At 40.7% G+C, this 11,366-nt stretch overlaps 1 protein-coding gene across 1 annotated transcript in view; it reads right to left on the bottom strand.

Moving 5' to 3' along the window:
* Positions 1–9,920, bottom strand: part of LOC118411066 (zinc finger protein 280A-like) — a 13,959-nt gene extending 4,039 nt beyond the window's left edge. Inside the window, exons 1-9 of the mRNA XM_035813068.1 lie at positions 9,776–9,920; positions 7,299–7,467; positions 6,682–6,792; positions 5,780–5,914; positions 3,993–4,212; positions 2,751–3,226; positions 2,024–2,257; positions 1,275–1,374; positions 433–547 (exon numbers count right to left, since the gene is read on the bottom strand). Coding sequence (XP_035668961.1) covers positions 433–547; positions 1,275–1,374; positions 2,024–2,257; positions 2,751–3,226; positions 3,993–4,212; positions 5,780–5,914; positions 6,682–6,792; positions 7,299–7,467; positions 9,776–9,801 — 1,586 coding nt within the window. The 5' untranslated portion in view covers positions 9,802–9,920. The remainder of the gene's footprint in view (positions 1–432; positions 548–1,274; positions 1,375–2,023; positions 2,258–2,750; positions 3,227–3,992; positions 4,213–5,779; positions 5,915–6,681; positions 6,793–7,298; positions 7,468–9,775) is intronic.
* Positions 9,921–11,366: the final 1,446 nt, after the last annotated feature.

Raw genomic sequence — 11,366 nt, forward strand, 5'->3', positions numbered from 1 at the left:
TCTTCTTGATGAGACATTTCGATGTCCACAGGAAACGTTGTAAGACAATTCAGACTGAAGACAATGTTTCCTATTGGACATCTGAAATTGTCTTCATTCATAGATAGAGTATAAAAGACCTGGTTTCTTCCAGATCACTTCAGTGTCACTGACGAAGGATAGTGGATTCTATCCAAAACATCTGACCGTTTCAAAACCATATCCAGTTGCTTGAGTAACTACTTTTTGGCAGACCAATTGAATGTCAATCATTTACCTGGATGTCTAATTTTCATAGTGTTACAGCAATTCTGGTTTCATTTTGTGTTACACTAACTGTGTTGGTGTTTAATACTGCAATCTATTTAAACTTTTATCACTTGGAAGCTGCTTTGAGTTGGAGTGGCAAAGTTTGCTATTACAAGTTGACAAAATAATTTAAGTAAAACTTACGATTGCGTGACAGCCGGGGTGTTTTTGGTGCAGTTCTGTCGATGAGCAGTAAGAGTGGCCAGAGAGAAGAACTTATTGTTACACAGTGGACAGGTGTACGTCAAGGATGTCACTTCTGAAATACAAAGTAAACCAATCTAATCAATGGAAGATGCAATGGCATGGGTACATCTGATTTGTAAAACTTTCTTCAGAAATCAGTTTGGTATGTCACTGAATAAAGAGACTCTTTTCTACACAACCACAGCTTTATTTTCACCAACATTGCGGAGACCTCTGCAGGGTTGGACAAGTCCACTAGCCCTATTGTCCCGGGCAAGTGAAAGTGCTGATCAGTCAAGTGCATGTCCTACCCCACTTGTCCAATGGGGCAAGTAAGATTTTTCAATGAGTGAGATTTTTATATACTTGCCACTTTTTAGTCATGACATCAAGCATTGGTCAACACAGAAATATAGAGCCAATAACAAGAATTCCATCGATGGAAGTAAAAATACATGTCATTTAAATTTCGGGCAATTGAAAAGTTGGTTTGGGCAAGTAAATTTTTTGGGTACTTGCCCGATAGGACAAGTGAATTTTAGAAAACTTGTCCAACCCTGCTCTGTCAGAAATACTTAATTATGTACAACATATGGTTTCATTCATGTATCACTCCAAGTGGGAACTCTAAAAAAGAATCCCGACTCAAATAAACCACGGCACAAATGCATGTTCTTGGTGGCGAAAAATTCCCTTGTGACCAACCCAACTGAATTGTCAAACATTAGATTGGAGAAGGTTTGTAACTTTGAAGAAATTAGTAGGTGATGTTCAATAGCAATGCGCATTTAAAGACTTACTGGTAGCTGAGGATGTAGTGTTGACTATAGCCATGGGGCTGGGGCTCTGTAGGGCCTGGTGAACAGCTACTGGGCGAGGTAGGATGGGCGTCGGTGTAACCTACAGACAGGAGAAGAAATGTCCAGATTGGTGCACAACAAAATGGTCAACATGGAGTACAACAAAATGATCAACATTTGGCAAAGAAAATCTACAATATTGGTACAGATTTGGTCCAAAGGACCTGAACCTGATTGTCTGTGAAATCTTGAAATGGAATCTGTTTGGTGGAGTATCTGACTCCCATGGGAATTTTAAGATCTTATCTCCATGTCAACAAGGCTAACTTTATTTTTGGACCGATCCAAAAAGAAAGAAACGGTTTTGTACCATCCCTAGTCGACATACATGTGCCATTTACCTAATACTGGCTCAGAAAAAAAGAAGAAATAGTCGACTGCCTTCAGTTCACATACAAGAACTATAAACAGAATTGATGTGTTAATTTTGTCCTAGAACTATCAAGTGCGTAATTCCCTGTTTTACATTGTATAACCTAGTATGTAAAACACATTTCATCATCATCATCATCATGCATCTGTAAATGCAATGTAACCTTTTATACTGTTGATTGTGAAGTTACCAGGGCTAGCCCTGGTGCCTATTTGGGTAGCCCTACTTGTATTTCTCTTTATACAGCCAAATTAAAATCAAATCAAACCAACTCTCAATATTCATGAAGGTAATAGTTGATAGAAACATGACTTACCTTAGCAGTACTGTTAACAGTAACAGGCTGGACATTATCCAACGGTTTGCTCTGTGTTAACGTAGCAGTGTTGTTGGTGGAAGAGCTGCTCTCCGTACATTTCACGTACACGACCGTCTTGTCTTGTAGGATCTTGGCGACGACTCGGGGAGGGGGGAGGCCCTTCTTTCTCCTCTTGGGCACAGTGGAGGGCGCTGACATGACCGTTCCTGTGGGTGGGGCACTAGTGGAAGTCTGTGGAGAAAACATGTTGCGCTGAATGGTTGATAAATTATTCTTGAATAGTTTTATGTCAAAATACCTGCGTCTAAGCATTTCATACTGAGCCAAAAAGTGCTAAGAGCCAAAGTTCCTAAATTGACTTATTCGGGTTCAGGTTTGGATTCATGTCCAAGTTCTTAGTTCCAGGCCTGGACCATGGCATATATGGTAGGAACAGTTTTTTATTTACATGTACATGTAAATTGCATGTTGGCATAAACATTACATGCGATTCAAAAAACATACATGCAAAATTATACAGTCAGTAGCAACCACAAAAGCTCAGTAATAAACACTAAAAACGGCAATGTTTTTGTTTTTATCCATTAGAAGTTTCCCAGTCTAAGAAAGGCCATACCATTCGTGTACATACATGTAGTTGGGGGGTGGGGACTTCTACATGTAACATACCAACAAAACATCAAACAATGAAACTGTTATAATGAAAACCAATGGCAATCACTACCTTGGCTGAAGTTGCTTGGTTTGTACTCGTCTGCGACTGTGCACCAGGCCTAGCTTGAACTTGTCCTGGGGTGGCCACGGCAGGCTTAGTCTGTGCCTGAGAGACTTGTCCAACCTTACTTGTGGCGACCGCTACAGGATTAGCTTGTGCCTGCGTGATTTTTACCGGGTGAACCTGCGTTTGGGCAGTCATGGCTGGTTTGGCCTGCGATATCTGGTTTGGTCTGACGATGGGACCACGATGGTGGATGGTGGCTGATGCGGTACTCGTTGCTGCCTGCACAGGATTGGCTACTTGCTGGGCGACTTGTGCATTCTCGCTGGGTGCCTGACTGGTTGTTACAAGCTTGTACAGGGGTTTAGCTACAGTAGTGTTTGCTTGTTGTGCAAAGGTTTTCAGCTGGGTTGCGGCCGAGCTGGAAGTTGTATTTTGAATGACGTGTACAATGTTGGTGGTGGGCGGGGCAGGAGTCGGAACTGAAACGAAAACAAAACATCTTGTATTCATTTGTTTGTATTACATTATCAGTAAACAGTCTTATGAGGAAACACAACAGAGTACAAGATGCACATCCTGACAGATTTATCTGAACCACTCACACCAAGAAGGACCCCTACTCAGAGCTGTGTACCTGTAAATTTTAGATACAGGTACAGGTATACAGGTTTAGGTACAGGTCCGGACCTTTACCTGTACCTAAACAAGTTTGATCAATTATCTGTAAGTTCTAAATGTAGCCAGCTGTCTTCTTTAGTGAGAAATTGTCATCTTTGTATGAGGATTTAGATATTTCAACCTCAAATCATAGTTCTTAATTTTCAACTGCAAGATTATCACAATTGTCATCTTTGATTTGGAATTTACTTATCTTTAGTCTCAAAAAGTGCTGCTCAATAATGATTTAGCTTGTTTAGGTACAGGTACAGGTATACACAGTTGTTAAGGTCCGGACCTGTACCTAAACAATTTTAAAGATACGGTACAAGTACGGGTATTTAGGTACACAGCCCTACCCCTACTATTGTCCTACCTCACTAGTTTCACTTGACAGTGACACATTTTCCCATTCTGGTACTTTCTCGTCAGTTTGACCATGTTCGGAAGAAGAAGAAATTAATTTTTTCCTCTGAAATCAGGTGAATATTAATGAGTGCCCTGATGTTATCCAAAAAAATGTACTTTCTGTGGCCTAATCCTCAAAAACACGCCCTTTATGGAATGCAAATATAGCCAGCTGCTCACCTGGTGCAGGTTGTGACATCTGTAGAATTTGCGGCATCTGTGGCACGATGGTGACGTTGGGCGCGGGCTGCACGGCGCTGGGGACCTGCTGCAGCATGACAGGGCCGGAGTTACTCACGGTCTGCAGCGTGGGCACGCCCGTCACGTTCAGCGGCATCAGGTAGTACGACTGGCCTCCGGGCTGCGTCGCCGGCATGAGGTAGGTGGGCTGGGACGTACCCTGTGGTGCAGTCAACATTTGTTTCAAATAAAAAGGCCTAACTGATATAAAACTGTAACTGAGTTTACATTTGCTTGGATTCTATTTTGCCAGGGAGAAAAATGGAGTGTCCGAAGTAATTTAAAGTTTACAGTGTTCTCGCCAGGCCATTTCAGGATAGGAGGCCTCTACGCTGTGATTTGGATCTCCTAAGCTGTGATTTGGATCCCTATGCTGTGATTTGAGCCCCTATGCTGTGATTTGGATCCCTATGCTGTGATTTGGGCCCCTTTTCTGTGATTTGAGCCCCTATGCTGTGATGTAGGCCCCTATGCTGTGATTTGGGCCCCTATGCTGTGATTTACACCCCTACACTGTGATTTACACCCCTATGCTGTGATTTAGGCCAGTGCTGTGATTTAGGCCCCTATGCTGTGATTTAGGCCCCTGTGCTGTGATTTAGGCCCCTATGCTGTGTTTCAACCAGCAAAGGGGATTGTTTGATGGTTTTGAAACAAAAATAAAAATTGTTGACTTTGTTTCGCTAAATTTGGCCCAGGAAATAGCATTTCTGAATTTTTTCAGGAGGAAAGATACATTTACATGTAATGCTTACACCTGCATCGCTTACTAACATCATGCCTAACAAGATGCACCAACACTGAAAAAATCCTGGCGAGAACACTGGTTTGTGGTCGAAACAAAGGTTTGCGCGGGAAGACGACAGAACAAGCATTTTTGAAGTGGTATTAACTTTACAGCGATGAGGTCACTACAAGCACTGAAAACAAAATTTTTTTTTACATTTACAGTAAAGGAGGCTAGGACTACAGCAGTAATCAAGTGCCTGCTGTTAGAGTGCTAAACTAAAAGCATGCCTCCAATCCCCCAAACAAAGCCAAAACCAAAGATTTTTTATTTTCTAGTCATATTTATAGGACACAAAGAAAAACACACAGTTCAGCTATATCTGAAAGAGGACAGAAAAATCAGAAAATCGAATCTTACAGAGGTGTCACAGGGTTGCTGAGAGATGCTGAAAAGTGTTCAGAAGTTTGGGACCTAGACAGTCCCAGATTAATGTATAACATTTCACCTTACTTGGCAAAAATGAGGATTTTTATAAAAATACACACACACAAAACATGGTAATGAACTTCAAGGAAGCTGAGGGAAGGAGAGATAGTGAAGTTTCACTTTTGGCAGAATCAAGATTAAAGTATAGAGCTGTGCAACAACCCTGTTGTCAGGGATGCCTAAGCATTTGTACCAATTTTGTGAGATTCGTAGGAATTTAACGAAAAACACACGAATCGCTTAGGCACCCCTGGAAAAAAAACAATTGATGTGAATCAAAATAAATAAGCTCACCGCATTGCTTGATTAGCACACCAAATTTGATTTAGACTAAATTAGAGCAGCAAAGATACATAGAAGGAGTGGGATAGTCTTCATGAAATGTCTACTCCATCCATGCCACAAAGAACAATCAACACTGAACACTTTAGATTCAAAAAGACACAAATTGTGTCTTCCGACATCGAAAGTGACCAGTGCTGATCGTAACACCACTTCCAACTTTTATTACCTGTGGCGTTAAGTTGATGAGAATTGGCTTGGTGGTTTGAGAAGCTGAGGAATTCTGGGTAACAATTTGCACGGCAGGCTGGGATACCTGCCCCACAGCCTTCTGGGATACTGTGCTAACTGTCACTGGCTTTGCCTAGGAGACAGGAAAATTCCATGTTTTAGAGTAAGTTTGACACAATTTTGTGATACACTACGTATTAGCTTAAGACTTTGGTGCAGAAATGAAAAAAAATGAAAACCGAAAAAAGCAATACTTCTTTTTCGCAAAAATAGTTTTGTTTTTATGAAAGTTCATTGGTTGCAGTCATTCGGAAAAAAGTTGATCTGTAATTTCCAACACAAATAATTGGACTAACCCAAATTTTTGACTGATCAGCTCCTGGCTTTGTCATTAGGAATGACCAATCCACTAGTACTGTTTCTTCCATGACTGCCTTTGACTTATGATCCACTGCACATGTATCTACATAATGTGACCTCACAGAAGCAGTGGATTATTTATATATTCCTTGACAAAGACTGGAGTTGATTTTGGGCAAGTCCAAATCACAGTTTAACTTTTTCCAGAAAGCTTAAAATTTAATGTTCTTGGATTACAAGCCATAGGTTCTTTGTTGAAAACCAATGACATACATCACCATCGACATTTCAGTGACCTTCTGTCACCTTCTTCAGGGCAATTCTGACTGGTACTATTCCACACTGCAGCTACTAAGGTGTCACTAATTACAATGTCCCAAATGTAAAGAACTGACATAAATGTGCTCCAAAACATAATCTGTATATAACAAAAATAATTGTTGCCATACATTTTGTCCCTAGGCCTAACTATAACTAAGCTATACCAACACTTAGAATACAATTTCAAGTTGTCCTAACTTCACCCTATTCTCTACTGACCTGAGATGGCTGTTGGTAGATGGGGGGACTGACCATATGTTGGACAGCAGGGCTTGGGGTGAGTGGTGGTGGACGTGGAAGAACATTCGATTGCTGCGCGATCGTTGCTGTCTGGAGAGGTACATTTAGAAGAAAACAAGTTTTGAACCAGATAATGATTTCATCAGCTTGGTTAATGAATTGAACAGTTTTCCTAATTACAAACATTTCTTTCTGTTATACAAATCATACATAATGAAACTAGAGTCTGGAGACCTCATACCTCCATGAAATAGATCATATATGCAAATGACCTACAGATTAACATAATTCATACTTGATGATGTACACATGTCACATCAGTGCAAAGTTCCATCATTCATTGTTGATTATTCAAGTGTGGCATTTTCTCATAAATTATGTAAATGAGACCCTAGCTCGCATGATTTATGTCTGATAATGTTCAACTTAACATAGCCGCCAAATGTCGCAAGAACAAAATTCTCATCATTCAACATTAAGCTATTATAATAGTTTTCATTAATTAATTGTCGATATACTATAATGTTAGGCTAGCCCCAGAGGCGTCGCCAAAAAAGCGGTTTTGTACCCACCCCGAGGTAGTAACCCTACCCTACCTGTTGTACAGCGGGGGTGAGTGGGGGTGGCTGTGGTGCCACAGGGTACGGTGGTGGGGGTGGTTGTGCAGCAGGTTTGGGTGGGGAGGGCTCCGGCTCTTCCGGCATCTGCCATGGATCCAGCTCCTCATCCTCACACTCCATACACAGGTCCATGGTCAACACTTGTCTGCAGAGTAGAAACAGATATTTTCAATTCACCATATTGTTGTTGTTTTAAAAATCACCCCAGCCTTGGTACTCTGGAACGGCTGGCCTATGGGCGATGGAGTTTGGCAATTACTTATCTCCAAGCAGATTTATTATTGGGTGATGTGCATGTCATGTTGTCAGCTGTCCACAGCTGTCACTGCCCCACTTTTTCAAATGGTGTGTGTCTCAGGTATCCATTGTGAAGCTGTGTGGTTGTTTTCATTTGGTGTTGTTCGATTGAGACGCTGATTTTGCTGCTTATGCGTACAGGACTGTGTTCTAAATTTGGCAGTGATAGGTACAGCTTTTCAGTAAGTTTTTGGTATAAGTTGATGTGATGTGTTCTGTATGCTATATAAACACCGAGCCATACACCACAGAAAACACCACAACCAACATATACCATAATTAGGTCACAGAGTATTGTTACCTACGGTCACTTGTTTTACGTTCATTAATACTACTAGTAATGTATGGCTCGGTGTTACTAGTACGCTAGACAATGGCCTCTTGGTGCTGAATACACATGGTTCATTTTTGAGTTAATATAATAGTAATTTTCTCTCTTGGTATTTAACTCTTGGTGCCTAATGTGCTTGAGAGTTACTGGATGTGAATATGGTGAGTACATGAAATGCATGAGGACAATCAATCATTGTCAAACTTTGTGCATACTGGTTACAAATCTGTGGATACATTTATCCTTCATAAGTTCATTATACACTTGGAACTCAAACTGACTTTGTATTTGTTTTTTTACACAAAAGCCTCACATTTAGATTTACTTCAATGCAGGGCTCGAAATTCATTTGGGGGATTAGGTGCAAGTTGGGTGCACCAGAAAAAATTTGGGTAAAATAAAGTTGAATGTCAGAAAAAACTTTGCTTTAACATAACTAAGAAAACTACATAGCAATACTTCATGAAATTATCATAGTCCAGCTCAAGAAAATTAGAAAAATAAAACAGAAAAGTTGTCAATGGAATTTATACCAATTGTAAAATCAAAATAACACAATTTCTGTTTGAATACAATGATATTATGGTACATATATGTTTCTAAAGAAATATTCTTTGCTGTTATTTGGGGGATCAGCTTTTCAGGTTTAAAGCCTATAACTATTAAGAGTTTAAGACTAAGTTTTAAGTTCAGTAACAAGCATTATGAGTATGACATACTTGTACATTATATTCTCTTTCTAACACTTGGATGTCAAGAATATGGTGCTTATTAGTAAACTTTGATATTTTAACATTCATAAACCCATAAAAATATTTGGATGCACCTGTGTACCCACAGAAGAAAATTGAGTGCACAGATTCAATTTTGAGTGCACGAAGATGCACATGAACCCAGTATTTCAAGTTCTGAAATGGGTTGACCTAAATACTGGTAATTACTGGAAAACACATGAAGGTGGAAGGAAGCTTTTAATCTACAGAAATATAATATACATGTTTTGATGTGTAAACATTGCAGGTTGCTATAAACAGAATAATGTAGTATTCAAAGCCCTGGAAATAAGGAATCGCCAAAAAATACCTGTGACGACCAATGACAGCCAGGACCTAGGAGGCCATGTTTGTTATCTGTTGCAAATCTAGTACATGTACAATGTTTGTTTAGTGGGGTTTGAGAAGTTGCACAACAGGAGATGTGAAATCTACCAAAGTTCATCATTCACTAGGCCGTCACTGTTTCAAATGGCTTGAAATCAATTGATGCCAATCAATGCCTTGAGGCAACCACTTAAAAATTTGGCTTGAAATCAGTAGGAGTTAAATCGATTTGGCAAATCCACAGATGCAAAATAACTTTGGCTTTTCAGATGTTGTTTCTTTGAAAAAAATTCATGAATAAACATGCCTTCCAACAATGTTAATGCAAGTCGTGGTGTAAGGAAATTTAGATATAATTAGTGCGTGAATGCAAATTGATTTTAATCGACTTGTGTGTGAAATTCAGGTTCAAACCGACTTGAATTTTTGAACATAAATTGTTGTGCAATAAACTTTGACTTGACTTGACTTGTCAAACAGGGCCTGAGTGGGTCAGTACTCTTGATGAAGGCTGGAGTACTATAATTTACAAGATACTAGCATCAAAAAGAAAACTTTTTAAAATCAGTTAATCATCAGGTGTTGATAAGTAGAAATCTTTTCACTTCAACTTTTCATCCCCCCCCCCCAAAAAAAAAATTATGAAATACTAATAAATTAACCAGTCAATTAATCTGGTAAAAAAGCCATTAACAAATCTAAGGTAAAAAAAAATATATACCAACCTCCTGTGCAGTATATTAGGAGGCATCAAAGATAGGGATTCTGTATTTTCTTTTGCTCCTAAAAAATCACGTTCCTATTAAAAACTGATACATTATCTGCTCTTTAACAACGCGCTGTATACTCAGCTTTTAACGCGCACTACAACTACAAGTACTCCTGACCAGTACCGCGGATTTTCCATGGCGAGAAACTTGTCTGTCTCTGGCCGTGTGCCCACGCACACTACCCGTACCCGTACCCGGCCGCGCCACTTCACAGCCCTGCAGCCTTCCTCTACCCGCGAAAACAACAAAGAACAGACGAGCCGCACAACATGTGATTGACACATCCCCAGGCGATTGGCGTTTGAGTATGCAAATATCCCGCGACGTGCATGCACACGATCAATAACTTCTCCTGTCACGGAGTCATCACTCTTTCAAAGATTAAAACAAAAGACAAGACCGATGGGCGAAAACAATCTTTTGAGAAATCGATTCTCCAACACCCTTAAAACCATAAAAATCACTTTCTTTCTGACAAAAACATCTCATTTTACGTAAATTCGAAGAACTGGTGGACTGTGAAGAAGGAGAATCAGGGCCGGGGACAAACCAAGATGGCCGCCAATCTGACAAAGACCACCGACGAGTTGGGAACAATCAAATGCATTTTTCATCACATTAATCCTTAAAGTGGCCCCTCATACTCTCAATTCCGATTGAATTACTAACGAGAAATAATATTAGGTAGAGAATATCACAAACATACCTCCTAAAATGCTCGGATTTGTCAAAAGTCTGCGCGGCGTGAGGAACCTACAGTCCTACACCACTCGATACAAAATGGCCGACTTGTGGGCGGAGTTATCTCGGATACTGGTTTCCTATTGGATAGTGGTAGGGCTACAATGGAGTCACCTGATAGTAACATGCAAATGACTTGTGCTCCAATAAAGTGCAATACGGCGATGCTGTTGTGCACCCTGCATTGTTGAGTGTGTGTAATCAATTAGTTATTTTACCTCCTTGCTGTGATGTAATTTAATGGTAGAAGTGAAATCTTATTACTCTGGGGAGTTATCGACAAAAAGTGACAAGTTCAATGCAGACTGACTCTCTCATTGCCTTTGAAATTCTGTGTGGTTCAATATGTTTAGTTTTGTAACCCACCAAAAGAAGTCATTATCGTCATATGATTATCTCATTACACTAGGTTCCAGCTGCTTTTGATAATGCACAGCCAGAGCACAGCGGAAGCCATTTTATGCGGCAGGGTGGCCAGGTGGCGCGGCCGGCGCCGATAGTCTCCAAGCAGACCCTACGGTGCCTTATAAATATTATCAAAGCTGGCAAAGGAGTATAGCCGGCCAAAGGGAGATAGCCGGGTTAAGGGAGTCAACCGGGCACCGGAGTGGTGTCGGTGCCGGGATACCAGGTCCGTGGGTCGCTTTGATACCAATTTCTAGGGCCCGGTGGGGTCTGGTTGGGGGACAAAGGCCCCGGGCGGGTCGGCCAGGGCACCCTGAAGGTTGGAATGAGTTCGGCCTTGGGCCGGGTCGGGGTGTTGCAAAAGGAGGCGGGGACCCAGTGGTAATGGGGGAAAATCCCT

This window comes from Branchiostoma floridae, chromosome 3, assembly GCF_000003815.2.
Source record: "Branchiostoma floridae strain S238N-H82 chromosome 3, Bfl_VNyyK, whole genome shotgun sequence".
Lineage (NCBI taxonomy): Eukaryota > Metazoa > Chordata > Leptocardii > Amphioxiformes > Branchiostomatidae > Branchiostoma > Branchiostoma floridae.